We start from the raw sequence: 26,561 nt of genomic DNA, 5'->3' as shown, positions 1-26,561 counted from the left end.
TGGTGAACAATTTAGAGAAATTAAGAGAGTATGTGAGCAAAATTGAGAACTCCATTTCCAGGTTGTCCATTCACGGTTGTCTTGTGCCTTTTGATGGTATTTTGAAGTTTTAAAAAAAACATACGTATATATCTGTTATCCACATTCAAATATTATCTGCACAAAGTATTTATGTCTGCCTAGAACAAGATGGCCTCAGCAGCCACTGATTTATAAAAAAAAAGGCAAAGCAATTTGCTTTATTTTAATAATAGCAATACCATTAATACTAATCAGTTGAGGCAGTCTTTATTAACAGACTAACATTATCTTTTAAAACCCCAACCTCAATGACACTAACACATTATAAAATAAATGGCTCCCTGCTGTTGCAATTAATACAAATAGACTTTTTATTCATTTACTGTCATTTAATTTCGTCTTTTCCTAAAGGAACCTACATGAATCATTCACTTACAAAAAGATAAATCTAATATAATTTACTCATTGTTATGTAATTCCAAACCCCTGACTTTCTTTGCTCCATGGAACACAAAAGGGGTTATTTTTCAGAATGTCCAGACTGCTCTTATCCATGCAATGAAAGTAAATGGTGACCATATATATATAACACTTACATTTATTTTTTCTTACAAAAAAAAAACGGTTTGTAAGTCCTCAGAAGACTTGTAATATAGTGAAAGTGTCACATCAAGTACTTTAATTATGGTTTTTTTTTAAATGTTTTTATAAAGTTATTTTAATGATCTTTTTTGTCCTTTCTGGAGTTTTTACAGCTGCTGGTTTGGATATTTCACTAAAGCTTGGAACGACATGAAGGCAAGTAAATGTTGACAGAGTCTTAATTTATTTGCTGAGTATCCCTTTAATCTCACTAATCTTACTAAAATGTTACACAATCTTGCTTTGTTAAACAATTTTGTTGTACCTGTATAATGACTAAAAAAGAGCTTGACTTAAGGTTTGGACCTGGTGAGTCGTTTAACCATGCCATTGTGAAATTCCATTTCAATCCACTGCCTGGAAAAACACTTGAGACAGATGTGTATTCTTTAGCCTCCAGTCCCAAAGAACAAACACACCCTAATAAAACACCTGTTGCCCTGGCATCAGTCTCCATGAACTCACGGGCTACAGTCATCTATTTACAGGTTACTGTGAAGATTAATTTTAGTTAAAGGGCTCCTATTATGCTTTTTCACTTTTTAAATTTTAGTCAGTGTGTAGTGTGTATGTTTGGGCATAAAAAAGATCTAGAAAGTTACAAATCTCAAAGTCCACTCCAAAGGGAGATATTTCGTTTTTAAAAAATCCCTGAAAGCACATTAATACAATGAGCGAGCACGAATCTCTCTGCTCGCGCGCGGATTTCCCTTGCTCTCGCACAAAACCGGACGCGCGCGCTCAAATACACGCTGCTCTCGCCCGGAGAGAGGGCGCGCGCTTAAAACGTGTCTCTCCTCTCACTCAAACTGTGTCCTGTGCACTCTCAAATCTCTCTGTGCTCATGCGCTATAGATATTAATTCTTTTCGCACCTGAATTAAACGTTGTCAAAGGTTATCATTATGCACTTTTAAAAAGTAGTCTCAAAACAGATTTGTGCATGGTCTTTCCTTGATTTTTTTATTGTTGTATTTTTTGTTTTAACAAACTGGTTATTGTAGCTACTTTGTTTTACGATATCTCTTTTATCTTTGTATTTTGATCTTTTCTGCAAATGCGCACATGCATCTCTCTGTAAAATAGGCTACTTTGTAAACACTGTTTTAAAAGGTACTATATAAATAAAGCTTTAACCAATCAGACCTCCACAATTGGAATTCTTTTGACAATCAAAGATGGATCTTTAATTTCTTTCCAGTTTAATAATATTTAGCAATGTTAATGAAATGTAGCCTATAGAAATGGCTAGGAATTGGGTGCTTGGATGATTTGTACATATAACCTCTGTCCAACTGGTTGGTCTCTGAGCAATTTATCTAAAAACAACATATTATAGCCTATGGCCCTACTTTATATAAAACATCAATGTTATGTCAGGGGCGAGGTTGTGGTTAGAACGCTTGGTTGAGTGCATCAGACGAGACGATGAAGAAGTTCATCAAAGCCGGAACTAATCGAGCCGTTTGTGACAGGATGGAAAGAAAGGTATTTTAATAATGTAAATTATGTGAAAAATCATGCGTTTTTTCGAACCACCAAGCATGAGAGCATGTTCTAGTACACCCCCAAAACAAAATCAAGACTTTGTAAAAGAGCATAATAGGACCCCTTTAATAATATATATTCACAAATTTTTCTTCACAAAAAATAACTTTGTTTAAAAAATAACATGCTACAAGCTGTATGATCAGTCATTCATCATTTTTGCAAATGTATCACTGTAATATTTTACATTGGTCAGTAAATGAAGCAAACTTATGATTATTATAAACAATATACAAAATGTTTGGCCATTTCTACTACTATTATCAAACTAAAACAACAGTTTAACTCAATCAACAACACTTTAAATCAATCATGAACAAAAAAATGTAGCAGTTTTCCCTGGGAAAGGTTTGTGTTATGAGACCATGTTTAAGACCTATACGTAAAAAAAAAAAAAAAAAAAGGAAATAACTAAATCTGCAGTACTCAGCACTTCTAGGAACTTTACAGCCCTCAAAGTAAACATGGGCGGGAATGAAGGAAATGAAATAGCTGGTTGCACTTTGATAACATAAGACTAACAAAATCAGCATTATTCGCAGAACTGTTCTGGAACTCGCTTACCATTCAGTCAGCCGAAGCTAAGCAATCAGATTCCAGTTTTTACTTAATGATTTCACAATGACAGAGCGATAGAATGATAGAACAACAGATAGACTGACAGAATGGTATGATAGCTCTAACAATAAAACAACAGAATGATAGAACAATAGACAGAACGACAGACAGAACAATACAGACAGACAGACAGATAGATAGATAGATAGATAGATAGAGACCAGAGATAAAGCTTTAAATAAAACTATAAATCATAATGCAGTTCTTACGCAGATGATGTGTGCTGACTTGCATCTTGGGTGACAGTGCAGTACTCCCATTTAAAGATATACTGATGTTCAATGAGACAGTTGCATCATTGCCATGAAGAGAAATGGAGCACATGGCAGTATCTTCCCCGGTACACTGAGCAGCGTGGTTTGCTTCATCTGAAAGTACATTCATCTGTACACTAAAATGAAAAAAAAAAGTTCATATAAAATAATTTTAAAAACTTAATATCCATAACAATAGATTAAGCCTCTACGGAACTAATGCAAACAAAAATATTTATCATTTGATGTCCTAAGATTGGGATCAACACAGGCTAATTATTATCACGGGAAATAATCACAAAGTTAGAATCGTTATATACAGCAGAGAAAACGTAAATAATATTAATTAAATAATAAAGATCATTTAAAAGTTGACCATTAATAATATAGTATAGAGTCTAGATGTATTATATCATCTACTTAATCCCCCCACCCCCACATACACACTTAATTTGTCCTGAATCCGATTTAAGCACAAATAGGCACAAGAGCCAATCAGTAGTCTGTGGAGAGCAGAATGAAAACAGAGGACTCACACTAATTGAGGTCTAACGGTGAGCAGACTTGCAGTGGCTGCTGCTCTGTGGCTCTTTGCATTACAAATCAAATTTGTCCGTTCACCTACAAGCCAGCACAGGATGTCCAAACAGTTTCCTGAAATGAGATTGCATTCCCTTGTTAGCTTCTTTCATCACAGCCTATCGCATTTAGAAGCCTCTAGAATAACATCTGCAAATTATTCCTATCAGAACACAGCCTCATTACATGGTGTGCAAATAACATGAAAGATACGAACACAATGCTTTGACTCAACATAAAATATCAATTATTCATAGTCTAGTTGAAATTCTGTCAGGATTGTTTTTAAGTTTAGACTTGCACCATTGCAGGAGTCCAATAAAAGTAGATGGGGAATGTTTTTTCTTTAAGTTTTATGAATGCTTTATAATGTTAGGGGAAAAAATAAGTATCCACCTCTGAGTATTTGTAGTGATTCCTTTTCTGTTTTTGCAGAGCCACTTCACACTTTAATAGGACTGCAAACCTTAATTTATTTTGCATTTAAATGCTATAAATTTATTTGTAGACTTTAATTATTGTCCTGAGGCCTACCGCAGAGAAGAGAAAGTAATGAGAATTGATTAGCATGTGTAATGGCACCCATCTACTTGTCTGGAGAGGTCAATCCTCTCAGTTTCTCTGGTTCACAGCTGTAGCTAAGACCTCTTCACCTAATAGATAAGGTCATCTAATGCAAATACAAACATAACTGCTTTTTTGAGACCTTAAAATGGATATTAATTGTCATAAATTGCCTTTCATTTATTTTGGACACTACTGTTCAAAGGTCTGGAGTTATGTGATTTTTAATGTTTTTGAAAGAAGTCTCTGCTCACCAAGGCTGCATTTATTTGATCATAAACAACAGTAATAATGTGAACTATTATTACAATTTAAAATAATTGTTTTCCTTTTGAATAAAAAGCCATTACTCTAGTCTTCAGTGTCACGTGGTCCTTCAGAAATCATTCTAATATGCTTAATTTATCAGCTTAATTAGAAAATAAACAACACTGTGACTAACAATGTTATTGACAAATATTACTACTTCAACATTTTACAAACATGAAAAACTGTGCTTTACATGATCTTTCTTCATTCCGAAAGCAATGATTGTAATATCACACAGATTGATTTTACCAGAAAGGGTGGGTGGTTTACTTGAGAATTCTGGTTTTGTAGCATTTAGTAGCTGACACTGTCCTACAGGTGGGTGTTCTGAAAGACCATCGTCAAGTGACTGAGCAAAGGGCAGCTCACAACATAGCAGAGCCTTCCACTTCAGGTCTTCATAAACACCTCCCCTGCCATCAGAAGGACTCAAAGCAGCAAGACCTGGAACATGAGGATCTCAATGTGAGTGACACTGATTTTCAATACTATTCAAATTTAACAAACAGTGGGAAAAAAATCTCAGGGGACACACAGACCTTACGTATAAAATAAAAATCTATTGACAGATTCAATTCCCAGAATTGCTCAGAATTGAACATTCATCTGAAAGATACTCAAGGACGACACAACAGTGTAGGACTGCAACATAAGCAAGCCGTCATACAGCATATTTCCAAACAAAGATTTAGTACTTCTGAGTTTAAAGGGGTCATATGATGCGATTTCAAGTTTTCCTTCTCTTTGGAGTGTTACAAGCTGTTCGTGAATAGATAAGATCCCTAAAGTTGCAAAGACTAAAGTCTCAAACCCAAAGATATATTCTTTATAAAAGTTAAGACTGGTCCACGCCCGCCAATCACAACGCATTGGATAGCTGGCCAATCAGAGCACACCTCGCTTTTTCAGAACGATGAGCTTTGTAAAAATCGACATGTTTCAGAAAGGCGGGGCATAGAGGAGCAACAATAATGTACAGTATGTGGAAAATAATGTGTTTTTTTAACCTTAAACCGCATAAACACATTTCATTACACCAAATACACAAAATAATGTTCTTTTTAGCAACATCATATAACCCCTTTAAAAAACTGTGTACTTACTCAAGAAAATCTTAACATTTCAATTTCGTTTTTAAAAAAGAGCAAAATTAATGTATTAAATGTATTGTGTTAACTTTCTGCACCACTAGATTTACCGCATGGAATTGCAAAAATAATGACTATTTTGAAACAAGTTTCCCAAACACTCCCCCAACTTCCACTGGTTGTAAGACAGATGACCCCGCCCCCAAATAAATGCCAATAATTGTGTTACTGTGTCGGGCTGGCCAGGATGATCAAACAGAGCAATAGTGACACAGTATTGACATTTTATATCAAATGGCATGCTCACAGTTGTCCCTGCATATTATGCTAGGATAAATATTTTGGCATCAAAATGTATACATTTCTGGCCAAATTATTTTTGTGATAAATGGCTGATATTACTATTTTCCTAAATAAATTAACTAAAAATAAAAACTAAAATAGTTCAATAATTTCAATAATTTTCGATTTAGGCATCACAACAATATATCTTATGGTTCAATATGAAATATAGATATTAATTTTGAGATTTTCTAAATATTATAGCAATGTTATCAAATTATTTTTTAAAGAGTAACTAAGTTATTGTGTTAAAGTGTTAGATGATGGAAAAAGTAATCTAAATGTAAATGGGTAAAATGCATATTCACAGTTTATGTTATATAAACACTGATCAATACTAATATTTTTTTTTTAAATTACAAATATAATCTGATAATCGATGTGGCACTGATATATTGTCCATCCCTATTCATTTAAATAATTACAATATCCATTTTAATTTAACATTATTCAAAGCGACAACACATATCATCTTCAGTTACCAACTGCACTGTTACCCTGAAGGCCTACGCCCTTTCTCATCTGTACATCTGTCTATAGGCCCCTAGGCGTTAAAAGTTTATAGTCTGATTCATGATGTGGGTGTAATCACCTCCCTCCTACACCCCTTACTTTCAATCTACCTCTCTCTCTCTCTCACTACCTCTCTGTCTTCTTCTATCTCTCTGTCCATTCATCAGCCTCCTGCACTCTGTGCACTCAACCATAACCCACAATAATGCATCTCTGAGGTGGGCAGAGGGACTGCTGACAGCTGGTGGGTATCCAGCATGCTATGTAGGTCTTTGCTTCGACAGCAAATAGGAAATGGAAAACAATGAAAAGACGCTAGATACAGAATTTGCATGAAAACAGGAAGTGTAATATTAGCTTAATGCATCAACGACTCACCTTGTGAAATGGTAATGAAATTCACAAGAAGAGCAAGCATGATAAACAGAGACCTGCGGGAAAGAGAGGACATCTGTAAAATGGTTCAGTATGGATATGACTCACTATCTTCTTCCACAATGGAATAGTCAAATCTTCAAGCTCAAACAGCATGACAGCGTTTAGTTTACTCATTATATGACAAAGTCCCATTCCAGTGCTGCCTGAGTCAAAAGCACTTCTGTTGATGTTGTTGTTTTGTTTTGTTTTTTAAATGCTTTGAGCTAAATTAACTAGATTTTTAAATTTTCTTATTAAATTCTGAATGGAGCCTAAATAACATCAGCATCACAATGCTAGCTTGTTGCTATTGATTAGTATGATTTACATACGAATACTTATTAAGGCAGTGGCTATTTGACTAAGTGTAAATAGTGATAGAGGCCATTTACACTAAGTGCAAAGAGCAATTAGATGCTATTTACACTAAGTGAACATAGCAGTATTTTTTAGCGATATGCTATTTACACTATGAGCAAATAGCTATAGATTCTATTTACACTATGTTAAAATAGCAGGATTTTCTGCTATTTATACTACTTAATGCAAATAGTGGCAATTATCTGCACCTCAGTATCGTAGTACATTATAACACATTATGCAATAATAACGTATTGAGTGTAAATTTATTAAAAATTTTATTTTATTTCAAATTATTAAATGGATGCCACCGTACTGAGTCAATAAAGCCCTCCCTACACCTAACCTATTTTAAACTTTTTAATTATTTCCTTCATTTTTATTGAAAATAAATGCCTTTCCTATGTGATATGAGATTTTAAAGAGAGGAAAAAAAAGTTTTGCAAAAGGTGGGTTCGAACTCGGGTCGATCGCGCCAAAAAGACTGCAGAACGTGCTTTACCATCTACGCCACTGGAGCTGACGATTGACAGCCGTCTTTTGTAAGTGTTGACTATCCCAATCACAAGTTGGTGGGCAGAGTTAGTGTAAATAGCCTCTGCCAACAAGGCATTTTCATTTTTGTTTGAGTTTTAGTAATTTTATGTGCTTGATTTTTTTAATGTGTTTATGTACTCTACCAAAAAGCTTCTGGTCCCCATTGACTTCCATTGTATTTTTTTAACACTATAAAAGTCACTGGCGACCAACAACTGTTTGGTTACCCACATTCTTTAAAACATCTTTTTTTAACAAAAGATAGAAAGTCATGCAGGTTTATAACAACTTGAGGGTGAGTAAATGATGACAGTTTTCATTTTTGGGTGAACTACCCCTCTAAATGTGGTTCACGAGTTTGCCTGCCCATCCAGTCCTGATGGTTAATGGTAAACGAACTTGGTTTGCTGTCCTCAATGAAAACTTGAACCCAATGCTCCGCTTAAGCTCCAAGTTTAAATCCCCACTGCAGTACTACATAGAGGGAGAATAACAGAAATAGAGGAGGAGATGGGGAGGTGGAAGGCTGCCGGAAGAATAATGTTTGTAGAGTAATTTACAACAGCTTCGAACTTGGCTCAACCAATCAGAATCGAGGACCGGAACTATCCGTTTTTTAAGGTAAATTAACACACACAATTAAACATCCAATATCAGACGATAAATATCCAATATCATCTGATACTGATAAATGTAAAAATCTGTAATATTAGTCAATAAGCAATATGGTAACGATATATGGTGCATCCCAAAGTCTATTTTCAGTAGAAAAGTTTAAGTAAGATTGCTTAAAACCACACGGCATGCCTCTACCCATCAAGCTACATAGTTTGGAAAACGTTAAGAAAAGGAAGTTAGAAGAATGTGTCATCAAACTCATCTCTTAAAGGACTTTTGTCTTTTTTTAACATCAAGATTTCAAGAAAAGGGCAATATTGTGTAATACTGTGCAATGTTTGTGCAATATAACTTGGCTAGTTGTACATATTCCACAACAAAATGACCAAATTACTCACAGAAATACAAATTACATCTCATTAACAATTCATTAATCACTTTGAAAGCAACAGTCAAATGAAGCCATGCTAAAATCCAAGCCCTAATAAAATCTAATTAGAGATACTTACATCATTTCATATGATTGTGTGCATCATTTCTCTTCTTGATGGAGTGATGGAGTATAAGAGAGGAATGGCCTCTGTGTGGGAAGATAGACAGATCTGATTTAAACAAACAGTGAAGAAGAAGAACATAGGAATAGTTTTACTGTCTTAAGGGATGCAGAAGTCATTCCTGAGTCACTTAATGGAAAATAAAGCAGGCAAACGTTTTCTGGCACGCATTAAACGTATCAGGCAGTAATATGACACCGGCTTCAAGTGAATTACTCTGCTCTGACTATATTTGCTTTTGATTCCCTGGCTTACGCTCTCTGACGAGACAAGTCACCTTTCTTGTACAAGGCAATAACATGCATGACTGCTTCCCTCTTGCTTTCCATATCCTCAGTTCGGATGTACTGAAATGCTAGGTTAAATTAACAAAGCGCAACACTGTTTTGATTGTGTGCCTGCGCAAACATGTTAACGACAGCAACACCCATGTTTAGCATTTCCTGGCATTTTATTCTGAGCAACATTGTGAAATCTAAAACCTGTTTTGCCACAATGCTGCGATGATGAGTCAGAACACAAGTGACCTAATGAATGAGTAAATGCATACAAAAAATAAATAACAATGCTTCATAAACTGCAAATAAAACACTACAGGCCCCACAATGCAATGCTTTCTACAGCTACACTATCTGCTAGAGCCACCTGGAGTTGCTGCTGAACCAAACATGATATAAGATAATATGACATAAAAACAGGTCGGACGTGAATATGCAGGGAGACAAGGCAAGTGGCCATTCACTTCAGTAAAGCCTTTTTTCCAGGAAGGCTCTTGTGAACATCTCATATATTCATGTAAAGTCCCCTATCAAATATCAAACAACTTTCGTGATGTTCAATTTTGTGTCAACAACATAAAACCAAATGCTCACCAAAATGAATATTAAATCGGGCAGAATACTAGAACATCTCAAAGCTGATACTTTCAGTGTTTTGCTTGCTTTGACTATTGCAATGTGGAGGGAAAACTGTAATATTGTGAAGCCACTCAATGGAAAACAGAGTCCAGATGTTCTGGGATAGGTCTTATGTTTAACCTACGTGTGAATTAAATGGTGCAGAACTGGGAAATGTTAAAAATAAATAAATAAATAAATAAATAAAAACGAACAATTAATGTTAACCCCTAAATGACCAATTTAAAGTGGCACAACGGTGATAATTAGTGCTCTAAAGGGATTTGAACCCAAAATCTTTCAGAACAAGCCCAGATCTTTAACCATTTTAGATACAATGATTTCTAATTAGAGGATTAAGAATTGATCAATGTATCAGAGTTAATAATCAACTGGAATAATTCCTCTTTTCATTTACTACACAGTCAAATGCGATGCCACATCCAACAGATTTTCTCTACTTGATGGGTTCCTTTCAAAAACTGGTTTAAAAAAATAACATCACATTCAAGTTAGACAGAAGACCTATCCTAGTACATCTGGACTTTGTTTTCCATTGAGTGGCTTCAGTGTATCACTGTTTCCCTCCTCACTGCAATAGTCAAAGCAAGCAACACATTGAGTGCATCAGCTTTGAGATGTTAGTATTCATTTTGGTGGTGTTGACAAAATTTAAGCATTATGAATAATATAATCAAATTAAAAATATATATTTCCACTGTAGTACGCAAGCTTCTGGTATAGCATTCTCTCATAACAAGCTATGGTAGTAGCAAACTCTTTCTGTCATAAATTACATTATATTATAATACAGTAGCTATATTTTATATATTATTAACTAGTAAAAAATAAAATTTTAATATATTATGTTAAACCATACAACCATAATTATGAGTTCAAGAAGCTCTACATAGCTTTAGTGTAAAGGTGATTCGTACAATATTACTTTGTACTGTCATGTAACACTTCCTTAAGATTACATTTTGTGCTGGATTTTCTCACAATTTCCATACACTGTGCTGCACCAGAAGTTCTGTGGCCATCTCTTATTTGTTTCGTATGGGTTAATAAAACGGCCATACAATGAAGCTGTAAGCATATTGCATTTCCATTGCATTTATTTGTAACGTTTACTGTTACGCTTGTAACTTTTTCCCCCTTCAAATCCTCAGTTCACTCCACTTGACTATAAGCTCATTCAGCCCTTCTGTTCACTGTGATCGGACACATCCAAAAGAGATGAATCAGTTTAATGAGTCAGTTCAGTGAGTAGTTGACTCGCGAACTGCTCGGACAGATATGTAAACCGGTTCAAAAGATTCATTAAAAGTTCCAACTCAACAGAACAATTCGTTCACGATTTGGACATCGCTATAATGGCCACGGAAACACTGACATTGCTCCGGACACAAAGGGGGAAACTCCAAGATAATGAATAATACTGCCACTGATATTCAGCTACTAAGTAAAACCACAACATGAATCGTGTCAGTGTAACATTAATCTGGAAGAACATTATCCAGTGAACACTTAAGACTGTTTGGATAAGCACGCACAAAACAGGCCACTAAACTACAAACGGTGAGTAAAGAAATAGGAAACCAATAAATAGGTCTTCGTGGTTTTATGATTAAAAGATCTCAAGCGCGATAAAGTGGCTTGCTAAAAGTGAAGGACCGTTTTACCGCTATTACAGCTGCCTGAGATCATCCGCTTGAGCTCTGTGAAATATGTGCAGAATGTCTCACCTGAGGTGATCGCACTCTGGCTGTCCGTGGATTTGATTCTGCTACACTGGCAACGTCTTACTGTACGTATCCTACTTCGCTTAAAAACGAGGAAAAGGCTCAAATTCCAGAGTTTGGCGCTTCTTTCTTCCTGTAATGAAGAGTGTCTGTGGTCGGTTATACAGACTAGGAGAGGCGTGAGACTTTCCTCCTGAGCTCGAGCGCTGTCGCCGCCGCCGCTGTGAGGGAGGGGCACCAGCTACGGAGCGTATTGCGTCACACCATAATCATCTTCATTGTTTAATTTTTGGCAAGGGAAAGAAAGTCTGCAGCATAACAACGTGCACACCTTCCTAGAGGAAATGTCTGAATACTTCTTTATTGTAGGCTACTCTTCCAGTGAAATTCACTCGGCTAGACTAAATATATTCTGGTTATATTTATTTTATTTATTTATTTTCAGTCGTAAGCGCCTAAGAACAAGCTACACAAGAGCAAAAAATAATATCTTTCAGCTGACAGTTCTCACAAATGTTGATAATGTGGTATTTTTAACAATGATATACTATAGTTATTTTATTGTTTCAAAAGATCTGTAAAGGGTAATAATTAAATATACTGAATAATGAGTCATCGGTAATTGAATAAAATGTATCACTCACACTGTTGCAGTTTAGCGACATTACGTCATCCGCATGATCTCAACATGCTGTCATCACCTAAAGTGAGCGCGAGGAGGCTCCCACGTGACGGGCTATGGCAAGCCGTTTTGACTTTTATTCATTCTCAGGATATGAATTCTTGATATCAACAATTCAATTTTTACTAGTTAAAATGTTAATTCTTGATATCAGGAATTAGATTTCTACTAGTAACAATTGCTATTTTTGATATCAGCAATTACATTTCCACTAGTAACAATGTTAATTCTTGATATCAACAATGACATCATCACTCGCAGAAATTGAATTTTTGATATCAGCAATTACATTTCTACTAGTAAAAAATATTATTCTTGATATCAATAATTTATATCCTGGGCCAATCACAACGCAGTGGATAGCTGGCCAATCACAGCACACCTCGCTTTTCAGAACGATGAGCTTTGTAAAAATCGACATGTTTCAGAAAGGCGGGGCATAGAGGAGCAACAATAATGTACAGTATGTGGAAAATAATGTGTTTTTTTAACCTTAAACCGCATAAACACATTTCATTACACCAAATACACAAAATAATGTTCTTTTTAGCAACATCATATAACCCCTTTAAAAAACTGTGTACTTACTCAAGAAAATCTTAACATTTCAATTTCGTTTTTAAAAAAGAGCAAAATTAATGTATTAAATGTATTGTGTTAACTTTCTGCACCACTAGATTTACCGCATGGAATTGCAAAAATAATGACTATTTTGAAACAAGTTTCCCAAACACTCCCCCAACTTCCACTGGTTGTAAGACAGATGACCCCGCCCCCAAATAAATGCCAATAATTGTGTTACTGTGTCGGGCTGGCCAGGATGATCAAACAGAGCAATAGTGACACAGTATTGACATTTTATATCAAATGGCATGCTCACAGTTGTCCCTGCATATTATGCTAGGATAAATATTTTGGCATCAAAATGTATACATTTCTGGCCAAATTATTTTTGTGATAAATGGCTGATATTACTATTTTCCTAAATAAATTAACTAAAAATAAAAACTAAAATAGTTCAATAATTTCAATAATTTTCGATTTAGGCATCACAACAATATATCTTATGGTTCAATATGAAATATAGATATTAATTTTGAGATTTTCTAAATATTATAGCAATGTTATCAAATTATTTTTTAAAGAGTAACTAAGTTATTGTGTTAAAGTGTTAGATGATGGAAAAAGTAATCTAAATGTAAATGGGTAAAATGCATATTCACAGTTTATGTTATATAAACACTGATCAATACTAATATTTTTTTTTTAAATTACAAATATAATCTGATAATCGATGTGGCACTGATATATTGTCCATCCCTATTCATTTAAATAATTACAATATCCATTTTAATTTAACATTATTCAAAGCGACAACACATATCATCTTCAGTTACCAACTGCACTGTTACCCTGAAGGCCTACGCCCTTTCTCATCTGTACATCTGTCTATAGGCCCCTAGGCGTTAAAAGTTTATAGTCTGATTCATGATGTGGGTGTAATCACCTCCCTCCTACACCCCTTACTTTCAATCTACCTCTCTCTCTCTCTCACTACCTCTCTGTCTTCTTCTATCTCTCTGTCCATTCATCAGCCTCCTGCACTCTGTGCGTTCAACCATAACCCACACTAATGCATCTCTGAGGTGGGCAGAGGGACTGCTGACAGCTGGTGGGTATCCAGCATGCTATGTAGGTCTTTGCTTCGACAGCAAATAGGAAATGGAAAACAATGAAAAGACGCTAGATACAGAATTTGCATGAAAACAGGAAGTGTAATATTAGCTTAATGCATCAACGACTCACCTTGTGAAATGGTAATGAAATTCACAAGAAGAGCAAGCATGATAAACAGAGACCTGCGGGAAAGAGAGGACATCTGTAAAATGGTTCAGTATGGATATGACTCACTATCTTCTTCCACAATGGAATAGTCAAATCTTCAAGCTCAAACAGCATGACAGCGTTTAGTTTACTCATTATATGACAAAGTCCCATTCCAGTGCTGCCTGAGTCAAAAGCACTTCTGTTGATGTTGTTGTTTTGTTTTGTTTTTTAAATGCTTTGAGCTAAATTAACTAGATTTTTAAATTTTCTTATTAAATTCTGAATGGAGCCTAAATAACATCAGCATCACAATGCTAGCTTGTTGCTATTGATTAGTATGATTTACATACGAATACTTATTAAGGCAGTGGCTATTTGACTAAGTGTAAATAGTGATAGAGGCCATTTACACTAAGTGCAAAGAGCAATTAGATGCTATTTACACTAAGTGAACATAGCAGTATTTTTTAGCGATATGCTATTTACACTATGAGCAAATAGCTATAGATTCTATTTACACTATGTTAAAATAGCAGGATTTTCTGCTATTTATACTACTTAATGCAAATAGTGGCAATTATCTGCACCTCAGTATCGTAGTACATTATAACACATTATGCAATAATAACGTATTGAGTGTAAATTTATTTAAAATTTTATTTTATTTCAAATTATTAAATGGATGCCACCGTACTGAGTCAATAAAGCCCTCCCTACACCTAACCTATTTTAAACTTTTTAATTATTTCCTTCATTTTTATTGAAAATAAATGCCTTTCCTATGTGATATGAGATTTTAAAGAGAGGAAAAAAAAGTTTTGCAAAAGGTGGGTTCGAACTCGGGTCGATCGCGCCAAAAAGACTGCAGAACGTGCTTTACCATCTACGCCACTGGAGCTGACGATTGACAGCCGTCTTTTGTAAGTGTTGACTATCCCAATCACAAGTTGGTGGGCAGAGTTAGTGTAAATAGCCTCTGCCAACAAGGCATTTTCATTTTTGTTTGAGTTTTAGTAATTTTATGTGCTTGATTTTTTTAATGTGTTTATGTACTCTACCAAAAAGCTTCTGGTCCCCATTGACTTCCATTGTATTTTTTTAACACTATAAAAGTCACTGGCGACCAACAACTGTTTGGTTACCCACATTCTTTAAAACATCTTTTTTTAACAAAAGATAGAAAGTCATGCAGGTTTATAACAACTTGAGGGTGAGTAAATGATGACAGTTTTCATTTTTGGGTGAACTACCCCTCTAAATGTGGTTCACGAGTTTGCCTGCCCATCCAGTCCTGATGGTTAATGGTAAACGAACTTGGTTTGCTGTCCTCAATGAAAACTTGAACCCAATGCTCCGCTTAAGCTCCAAGTTTAAATCCCCACTGCAGTACTACATAGAGGGAGAATAACAGAAATAGAGGAGGAGATGGGGAGGTGGAAGGCTGCCGGAAGAATAATGTTTGTAGAGTAATTTACAACAGCTTCGAACTTGGCTCAACCAATCAGAATCGAGGACCGGAACTATCCGTTTTTTAAGGTAAATTAACACACACAATTAAACATCCAATATCAGACGATAAATATCCAATATCATCTGATACTGATAAATGTAAAAATCTGTAATATTAGTCAATAAGCAATATGGTAACGATATATGGTGCATCCCAAAGTCTATTTTCAGTAGAAAAGTTTAAGTAAGATTGCTTAAAACCACACGGCATGCCTCTACCCATCAAGCTACATAGTTTGGAAAACGTTAAGAAAAGGAAGTTAGAAGAATGTGTCATCAAACTCATCTCTTAAAGGACTTTTGTCTTTTTTTAACATCAAGATTTCAAGAAAAGGGCAATATTGTGTAATACTGTGCAATGTTTGTGCAATATAACTTGGCTAGTTGTACATATTCCACAACAAAATGACCAAATTACTCACAGAAATACAAATTACATCTCATTAACAATTCATTAATCACTTTGAAAGCAACAGTCAAATGAAGCCATGCTAAAATCCAAGCCCTAATAAAATCTAATTAGAGATACTTACATCATTTCATATGATTGTGTGCATCATTTCTCTTCTTGATGGAGTGATGGAGTATAAGAGAGGAATGGCCTCTGTGTGGGAAGATAGACAGATCTGATTTAAACAAACAGTGAAGAAGAAGAACATAGGAATAGTTTTACTGTCTTAAGGGATGCAGAAGTCATTCCTGAGTCACTTAATGGAAAATAAAGCAGGCAAACGTTTTCTGGCACGCATTAAACGTATCAGGCAGTAATATGACACCGGCTTCAAGTGAATTACTCTGCTCTGACTATATTTGCTTTTGATTCCCTGGCTTACGCTCTCTGACGAGACAAGTCACCTTTCTTGTACAAGGCAATAACATGCATGACTGCTTCCCTCTTGCTTTCCATATCCTCAGTTCGGATGTACTGAAATGCTAGGTTAAATTAACAAAGCGCAACACTGTTTTGATTGTGTGCCTGCGCAAACATGTTAACGACAGCAACACCCATGTTTAGCATTTCCTGGCATTTTATTCTGAGCAACATTGTGAAATCTAAAACCTGTTTTGCCACAATGCTGCGATGATGAGTCAGAACACAAGTGACCTAATGAATGAGTAAATGCATACAAAAAATAAATAACAATGCTTCATAAACTGCAAATAAAACACTACAGGCCCCACAATGCAATGCTTTCTACAGCTACACTATCTGCTAGAGCCACCTGGAGTTGCTGCTGAACCAAACATGATATAAGATAATATGACATAAAAACAGGTCGGACGTGAATATGCAGGGAGACAAGGCAAGTGGCCATTCACTTCAGTAAAGCCTTTTTTCCAGGAAGGCTCTTGTGAACATCTCATATATTCATGTAAAGTCCCCTATCAAATATCAAACAACTTTCGTGATGTTCAATTTTGTGTCAACAACATAAAACCAAATGCTCACCAAAATGAATATTAAATCGGGCAGAATACTAGAACATCTCAAAGCTGATACTTTCAGTGTTTTGCTTGCTTTGACTATTGCAATGTGGAGGGAAAACTGTAATATTGTGAAGCCACTCAATGGAAAACAGAGTCCAGATGTTCTGGGATAGGTCTTATGTTTAACCTACGTGTGAATTAAATGGTGCAGAACTGGGAAATGTTAAAAATAAATAAATAAATAAATAAATAAAAACGAACAATTAATGTTAACCCCTAAATGACCAATTTAAAGTGGCACAACGGTGATAATTAGTGCTCTAAAGGGATTTGAACCCAAAATCTTTCAGAACAAGCCCAGATCTTTAACCATTTTAGATACAATGATTTCTAATTAGAGGATTAAGAATTGATCAATGTATCAGAGTTAATAATCAACTGGAATAATTCCTCTTTTCATTTACTACACAGTCAAATGCGATGCCACATCCAACAGATTTTCTCTACTTGATGGGTTCCTTTCAAAAACTGGTTTAAAAAAATAACATCACATTCAAGTTAGACAGAAGACCTATCCTAGTACATCTGGACTTTGTTTTCCATTGAGTGGCTTCAGTGTATCACTGTTTCCCTCCTCACTGCAATAGTCAAAGCAAGCAACACATTGAGTGCATCAGCTTTGAGATGTTAGTATTCATTTTGGTGGTGTTGACAAAATTTAAGCATTATGAATAATATAATCAAATTAAAAATATATATTTCCACTGTAGTACGCAAGCTTCTGGTATAGCATTCTCTCATAACAAGCTATGGTAGTAGCAAACTCTTTCTGTCATAAATTACATTATATTATAATACAGTAGCTATATTTTATATATTATTAACTAGTAAAAAATAAAATTTTAATATATTATGTTAAACCATACAACCATAATTATGAGTTCAAGAAGCTCTACATAGCTTTAGTGTAAAGGTGATTCGTACAATATTACTTTGTACTGTCATGTAACACTTCCTTAAGATTACATTTTGTGCTGGATTTTCTCACAATTTCCATACACTGTGCTGCACCAGAAGTTCTGTGGCCATCTCTTATTTGTTTCGTATGGGTTAATAAAACGGCCATACAATGAAGCTGTAAGCATATTGCATTTCCATTGCATTTATTTGTAACGTTTACTGTTACGCTTGTAACTTTTTCCCCCTTCAAATCCTCAGTTCACTCCACTTGACTATAAGCTCATTCAGCCCTTCTGTTCACTGTGATCGGACACATCCAAAAGAGATGAATCAGTTTAATGAGTCAGTTCAGTGAGTAGTTGACTCGCGAACTGCTCGGACAGATATGTAAACCGGTTCAAAAGATTCATTAAAAGTTCCAACTCAACAGAACAATTCGTTCACGATTTGGACATCGCTATAATGGCCACGGAAACACTGACATTGCTCCGGACACAAAGGGGGAAACTCCAAGATAATGAATAATACTGCCACTGATATTCAGCTACTAAGTAAAACCACAACATGAATCGTGTCAGTGTAACATTAATCTGGAAGAACATTATCCAGTGAACACTTAAAGACTGTTTGGATAAGCACGCACAAAACAGGCCACTAAACTACAAACGGTGAGTAAAGAAATAGGAAACCAATAAATAGGTCTTCGTGGTTTTATGATTAAAAGATCTCAAGCGCGATAAAGTGGCTTGCTAAAAGTGAAGGACCGTTTTACCGCTATTACAGCTGCCTGAGATCATCCGCTTGAGCTCTGTGAAATATGTGCAGAATGTCTCACCTGAGGTGATCGCACTCTGGCTGTCCGTGGATTTGATTCTGCTACACTGGCAACGTCTTACTGTACGTATCCTACTTCGCTTAAAAACGAGGAAAAGGCTCAAATTCCAGAGTTTGGCGCTTCTTTCTTCCTGTAATGAAGAGTGTCTGTGGTCGGTTATACAGACTAGGAGAGGCGTGAGACTTTCCTCCTGAGCTCGAGCGCTGTCGCCGCCGCCGCTGTGAGGGAGGGGCACCAGCTACGGAGCGTATTGCGTCACACCATAATCATCTTCATTGTTTAATTTTTGGCAAGGGAAAGAAAGTCTGCAGCATAACAACGTGCACACCTTCCTAGAGGAAATGTCTGAATACTTCTTTATTGTAGGCTACTCTTCCAGTGAAATTCACTCGGCTAGACTAAATATATTCTGGTTATATTTATTTTATTTATTTATTTTCAGTCGTAAGCGCCTAAGAACAAGCTACACAAGAGCAAAAAATAATATCTTTCAGCTGACAGTTCTCACAAATGTTGATAATGTGGTATTTTTAACAATGATATACTATAGTTATTTTATTGTTTCAAAAGATCTGTAAAGGGTAATAATTAAATATACTGAATAATGAGTCATCGGTAATTGAATAAAATGTATCACACACTGTTGCAGTTTAGCGACATTACGTCATCCGCATGATCTCAACATGCTGTCATCACCTAAAGTGAGCGCGAGGAGGCTCCCACGTGACGGGCTATGGCAAGCCGTTTTGACTTTTATTCATTCTCAGGATATGAATTCTTGATATCAACAATTCAATTTTTACTAGTTAAAATGTTAATTCTTGATATCAGGAATTAGATTTCTACTAGTAATTCTTGATATCAACAATTTAATTCTTGATATCTACTTACTAATTCTTGATATCAGGAATTACATTTCAACTAGTAAAAACTATAATTCTTGATATCTGTAATTGTATTTTCACGAGTTAAATGTCACCATAGGCTGCCATTCAAAATCAATTGTTGATATCAAGAATTAATTTCTTACTACATATCACATGTACTACATATTCACATATTAGAAATACAATTCTTACTAGTAAAAACCTTTATTTTTGATATCAGTAATCACATGGTTACTAGTACAGACGTCTATTCTTGATATCAACAATTTAATCGTCACTAGTGACAATGTTCATTTCTGATATCATGAATGTGATTGTTAATATCCTGAGAATGAATAAAAGTCAAAAGGGCTTGCCATACTAGTGACAATTAAATTGTTGATATCAAGAATTAACATTTCAACTAGTGACAATGAATTCTTGATATCAAGAATTCACATTGTTACTAGTAAAAATGTAATTGTTGATATCAAAAATTGTATTTCTACTAGTAAGAAATACAAAGCTGATATGTGCATTTAGAATTGTAACTAGTAAGAAATGCATTTTTGATATCTGTAATAGTTTTGTCGCCCTTTTAACATTTAAACATATGAATTGTTGATATCAAGAATTTAATTCTTGATATCAGGAATTACATTTCCACTAGTACCAACACGAATTCTTGATATCAAAAATGACGTCATCACTCGCAGAAATACGTTTATCATATCAAAAATGAAATTACAACTACACATACTTCTTGATATCTGTAACTTAATTCTTACATGTTAAAATTAAATTTTCACTAGTAAAAATTGTTATTTCTGATATCATGAATTCCTTTTTGGATATGTGCATTGTAATGAATTCCTTTTTGGATATGTGCATAATTTAATGAAGAGTGCCGCCCTTAATGAATGTTTATAGACGACAAGGTACAGAGCCCAAAAGAGAACGGCACATTCGATTGCCCTCTCATGAAAATAAAATGCTCCTGTTGGCTATTTTTAATAATTCTTTTGTTTTCATTTTGGCAGAGGCTACTCAAACTAACTCCGCCTACCAAGGTGTGGTAGTGTTACTCAACAGTGCAAAAAAACATCTCTCAATTGTCTGCTTCAGTGGCACAGGTGGTAAAGCTCAAAGCAGCTGTTTTTTGACACGATGGACCCGAGTTCGATTCCGCCTTCTGCAGAACTCATTCTTCTCCCTTTTCACATCCCGTATCACATCGGAAAGGCATATATTTTCAATACAAATGAAGGAAATTATCGAAAAGTGGAAAATAACGTGTGGATATTGGTTAAGGTTAGGGCTAGTTGTAGGGGCTGCATCCATTTAATAATTTTAATAAAAATTATCATTTACATTCAATACGTTATTATTGTATACTGTTTTATAATGTAGCCTACAACAATAATGAGGTGCAGATATCGGCCACTATTTCCACTAAGTAGATAGCCCCTGCCAAAATCAAATTCTAAACTATCAGCCATTTCAACTTGAAGATGAAGGCTGCGATATTAATTTTATCCACTAGAGCGAGCCACAGGATAAGGAGTCTTCTAAGCCTGTTTCAGTTTTATTGAAAATAAATGCAATAAATGTGTATAACCGTAGTGTAGCGACAGTAGTTTCATATTATTAGTGTCCATAGAAATATGTGAAATGCTCATAGATCACAAGATTTAGTCACAAGCTCTTTTTAATACCTTTCATTAGCTAAATATTTGTAAAGCAGACAGACAGATGTAAAGGGTAAACAATATCATTGATTTATTGAAGGAAAAAAAAAACACCATCACCAAAAAAAGGGCACTTCGGAGTGTAAGGGCAAAAAGGGCATGTGCTCTGCACAGGTTGAGCCCTACCTGTGCACGTGCCTGCTTCAGCCCCCCTATTTGTCGTCTCAGCCCCCTAAAACAATAATCAGCTATCTGAACGATCAGACCAGTGCTGCTTCCTCATGAAAGTTTATCATTCTCGCTTTTAAGGGCAAGATGGCAGGAGTGAGATCTCAATGTGGTATTCACGCGCTGTGATATCGTTATTGTGCACACACAATATTAAAATATACACAATATTATGTCACAATAACTGTCTTGACGAGTATCCAAGTAAACACCCCTAAAACTATAATCAGCTATCTGAACGATCAGACCAGTGCTGCTTCCTCATGAAAGTTTATCATTCTCGCTTTTAAGGGCAAGATGGCACGAGTGAGATCTCAATGTGGTATTCACGCGCTGTGATATCGTTATTGTGCACACACAATATTAAAATATACACAATATTATGTCACAATAACTGTCTTGACGAGTATCCAAGTAAACACAGTCGGTTACGTCTTAACAGTTAAGAAAATATTAATGTGTGTCAGTATAATGGATCCATGCATTTCTTATATTACGCTAATATTGTTAATAAAACAACAAAGGAAAAACAGAGAAGCACTCACTGCTCTTAACTAAGTAACTTATGTAACTTTAATTGGTAATTGTGTATGTTTATTTCATACAGTAATACAGTTTTCATAAATTATTTAAGGATACAATTGTTGTTAGGTCTTAAGTAAACTCATTTATAGTTACAAAGTAAAACAACAACAACAATATAGCCTAATAAAATAGCCTAATAATAATAATAATAATAATATAAAATAGCCTAATAATAATAATAATAATAAGCAATGAACCAGATGGGCAAGATTACACAATTCTTATTAAATCATTGTCCATTCTCCGAACCCACTACAATTAAGAGATTGTTATTCATGTCTTAACTTTCAAAAGAGTGTATCAGTGCAGTGCCATATTTAACGTAACATTGAAATGGCTAAGACAGACATGAGAAAGAGGTTCAATAGACTTTATCATTCATTTTGTCCACCGATACTTCAAGAACTGGATATAAAAATAATGCCTATTAGGACATTACAGTGTGTATCACGTTTGGTCCCAATGGTCAAGAAAATCCGAGCAGAGAGTGCAAATATGTCGGCTCAACAAATGTGTGGGTATAATAATACATCAAAATGTACAGTAAAAAAAACAAAACAAACGCACCCACCTTAAAACAAAGAGAAACGCCGGCACGAATTTGGGCATGCAATATGACGACTCATTCATGTAGCCTTAATACAACGATATTAAAAAAGAAAAAGAAAAAAGGCCAGTAAAATCTGTTTTATTTTTAATTTTGGTTGTATTTTTTTATTTGATGTATTAGAAGAAAGTGTAATGAAAACAAAAATAAACATGAAATAACGACATGAAGTTATTTTTTTATGTTAAAGCTAAATGAATGCCTTGTTCATTTTTTCCTTTAATTATCCGAAGGACCTGGTGGTCAATAAAAAGAAACCGGATGAAATTACTTTTTTAAAACAATTAACAAAAAAAAAAATCCAGCCATAATATAATTTTCATGTTTCATTGACATTAATATTCATGATCTCATTACCATAGCTATTCTTACCTGTAAAAATGGCATTTCTACATATCTGTAAAAGTATTTTTACTAGTTAAAATGTTATTTAAGATAAAAGTAATTCTATTTTCACTAGTTGCAAGTGCAATTTCAGATATCAACTGGTGAACATTGTCACTAGTGACAATTAAATTGTTGATATCAAGAATAGACGTCTGTACTAGTAACCATGTTATTACTGATATCAAAAATAAAGGTTTTCACTAGAAGGAATTGTATTTCTGAAGAAATCAATTCTTGATATCAACAATTAAATTTGAATGGTAGCCTATGGTGACATTTAACTAGTAAAAATACAATTACAGATATCAAGAATTATAGTTTTTACTAGTTAAAATATTTTGCATAGCTTTATATATGTTTTTGATTTAACTAGTGAAAATTGAATTGCTGATATCAAGTATTCGTATCCTGCGAATGAATAAAAGTCAATACGGCTTGCCTATTTGCCATTCCCTGGATATAAATTATTGATATCAAGAATCATATTTTTTACTAGTAGAAATTTAATTGCTGATATCAAGAATTCAATTTCTGCTAGTGATGATGTAATTCCTGATATCAAGAATTAGTATTTTAACTAGTGAAAATTGAATTGTTGATATCAATATCAAGAATTAACATTGTTACTCGTGGAAATGTAATTGCTGATATCAAAAATAGCAATTGTTACTAGTAGAAATCTAATTCCTGATATCAAGAATTAACATTTTAACTAGTAAAAATTGAATTGTTGATATCAAGAATTCATATCCTGAGAATGAATAAAAGTCAAAACGGCTTGCCATAAATGAAATTGATCTTGCTGTATGTATGTCGTTTACTTTTCTTTACGTTTTCTGACTAAAAGCAACCAAAAAGCCATTTTAAAGTGGTTAAGCAGATAATAATAATAATAATCGGCAGGGATCCCAGACCAATACAATTAGTGTGCCTCCTCTATTTTAAAACCCACGAGCCGCCACTGGTGGTAACCACACACTGAGGTCAAATGAAATTTACTCTACAACTGTTTTTCACAGGAAAATCGCCTTTAAAGTTTTCCAAACGAAGTCCTTAGCAATGCATAATCCTAATCAAAAATTAAGATTTTATATATTTACGGGAGGACATTTACAAAATATCTTCATGGAACATGACCTTTACTTAATATCCTAATGATTTTTTGGCATAAAAGAAAAATCTATCATTTTGACCCATACAATGTATTGTTTTCTATTACTACAATACTGTGCTACTTATCACTGGTTTTGTGGTCCAGGGTCACATTTATTAATACTTAGACCCTATCACTTATTATAGCTTTTCATAACATAAGCAAATATATTTGATTTCATCAATATTTAGGTATGTTATTAAACCTAAATATTATAGCAATATTAAAGCATTTATTTGTCTCTGCCTTGACATCTATTAGACCTTGGATGATGTTGAAGCCATGGGCGATTTTCGGTTAAATAAAATACTCACAAACATTGAGTCACATACAAATGGAGATACAAACTCCAAAGCGGTACAGAAGTTAATAATGATGCTCAGAGGCTCAAATGTTTATCAACCTTTATCAGCCTTTTACAGGCCCATGCACACATAATGCTGCAACAGACTGTGCTGACAATAACCATTTAACTGCATGACATGCACTATGTGGCCCCTCTCATGCTGTGATCTAATAATAATAATAATAATTCCTTACATTTATATAGGGCTTTTCTGGGCACTCAAAGTGCTTTATAGGGGGAATCTCCTCAACCACCACCAGTGTGCAGCATCCACCTGGATGATGCAACGGCAGCCATATTGCGCCAGAATGCCCACCACACACCAGCTTATTGGTGGAGAGGAGACAGAGTGATGAAGCCAATCAGCAGATATGGGGATGGTTAGGATCTAGACCAAGAACACCATGTATCTCCTCAGCAGTTCACAGCATGTTGGAGACAGTCAGCGGGATGCAATTTAGGTGGCAGCCAGCTTATCAAAACCTTATCAAAATCAAAACTTTAAAATCCATTTCCACAGAAACATATTAGGATTAGACTTACAGCTGTGAAAATGGTGTACAACTGAAGAACCATGTCCAAAATATTAACTATATGGACAAAAGTATTGGAACACACCTCTTAATTATTGAATTGGGGTGTTTTAGACCCATTACCACAGGTGATTAAAATCAAGCACCTAGCCATGCAGTCTGCATTTACAAACATTGTCATTCTGAAAAGCTTAGTGAATTCAAGCATGGTACTGTGATAGGATGCCACCTTTTCTATAAATCAGTTTTTGTGAAATTTCATCCCTGCTAGATATTCCACGCTCAACTGTAAGTGGTATTATTGGAAAGTGGAAGATCAGCAACTCAGCCATGAAGCGGAAGACCACGTAAAGTCACAGAGCGGGGTCATCGTGTGCTGAGGCACATAGTGCATGGAAGTCACCAACGCTCTGCTGATTCCATAACTGAAGAGTTACAAACTTCCACTGGCATTAATATCAGCTCAATGGAATAGGTTTCCATGATGGAGCAGCTGCATGCAAGCCTCAAATCACCAAGTACAATGCCAAGCGTTGAATGGAGTGGTATAAAGCATGGTGCCACTGAACTTTGGAGCAATGGAGACGTGTTCTGTGGAGTGACAAATCACATTTCTGTGTTTGGCAGTCTGATGGGCAGGTCTGGCGGATACCAGGAGAACTTTACCTGCCTGACTGTATTGTCACATATGGTGGAGGAGAGATAATGGTATAGGACTGTTTTTCAGGAGCTGAACTTGGCCACTTCTTTCCAGTGAAAGGAAATCTTAATCAGCATACCAAGACCATGGTAAAGATTTCATTGTGTTGTGGCTTGTTTCCATTGTGTTGTGGCTTGTTTCCGTTGTGTTGTGACTTGTTTCCGTTGTGTTGTGACTTGTTTCCGTTTTGTTGTGACTTGTTTCTGTTGTGTTGTGTTAATTTCGTTGTATTGCAGCTTGTTTCTGTTGTGTTGTGCTAATTTTGTTGTTGTGGTTTGTTTCCACTGTGTTGTGCTAATTTCATTGTGTTGTGGCTTAAACTGAAATTGCACGTCAAAATAACACATTGTCAATATTTTTTGAGACCCCCCAAAATGTCACAAATCCTCTTTTCAGGGGAGCCCATGTCTTATTAAGGGGAGCCGAGCTCCCCCTAGCTCCCCCGTAGTTCGCACCCTGGTTGTGGCTTGTTTCCACTTGTGTTGCAACTTGTTTCTGTTGTGTTGTGGCTTGTTTCCATCGTGTTGTGCTAATTTTGTTGTTTTGCGGCTTGTTTACATTGTGTTGTGGCTTGTTTCCAATGTGTTGCGGCTTGTTTACATTGTGTTGTGGCTTGCTTCTGT

General features: G+C 35.2%; 1 protein-coding gene and 1 long non-coding RNA gene across 3 annotated transcripts in view; both read right to left on the bottom strand.

Moving 5' to 3' along the window:
• Window positions 1–11,810, bottom strand: part of LOC107709190 (leptin receptor-like) — a 32,495-nt gene extending 20,685 nt beyond the window's left edge. Inside the window, exons 1-6 of one of the 2 annotated variants that reach the window (XM_016513603.1) lie at window positions 11,608–11,810; window positions 8,919–8,989; window positions 6,856–6,908; window positions 4,784–4,978; window positions 3,619–3,736; window positions 3,038–3,219 (exon numbers count right to left, since the gene is read on the bottom strand). In XM_016513603.1, the coding sequence (XP_016369089.1) occupies window positions 3,038–3,219; window positions 3,619–3,736; window positions 4,784–4,978; window positions 6,856–6,908; window positions 8,919–8,923 (553 nt within the window). In that variant the 5' untranslated portion in view covers window positions 8,924–8,989; window positions 11,608–11,810. The remainder of the gene's footprint in view (window positions 1–3,037; window positions 3,220–3,618; window positions 3,737–4,783; window positions 4,979–6,855; window positions 6,909–8,918; window positions 8,990–11,607) is intronic. The other variant, XM_016513604.1, reaches the window with a different exon arrangement.
• A 2,240-nt stretch (window positions 11,811–14,050) lies between these two features.
• Window positions 14,051–19,048, bottom strand: LOC107709180 (uncharacterized). Its single transcript, XR_001636465.1, has 3 exons — window positions 18,846–19,048; window positions 16,156–16,226; window positions 14,051–14,145 (listed from the first exon to the last, which is right to left on the bottom strand). It is a non-coding gene; the product is annotated as an uncharacterized LOC107709180 (long non-coding RNA).
• Between the last annotated feature and the right edge of the window lie 7,513 nt (window positions 19,049–26,561).

Source organism: Sinocyclocheilus rhinocerous, unplaced genomic scaffold (genome assembly GCF_001515625.1).
Source record: "Sinocyclocheilus rhinocerous isolate Xijiao unplaced genomic scaffold, SAMN03320098_v1.1 scaffold55, whole genome shotgun sequence".
NCBI classification, from domain to species: Eukaryota; Metazoa; Chordata; class Actinopteri; order Cypriniformes; family Cyprinidae; genus Sinocyclocheilus; species Sinocyclocheilus rhinocerous.
The sequence above is the reverse complement of the archived record's forward strand: the minus strand, read 5'-3'. Positions and strand labels throughout refer to the sequence as shown.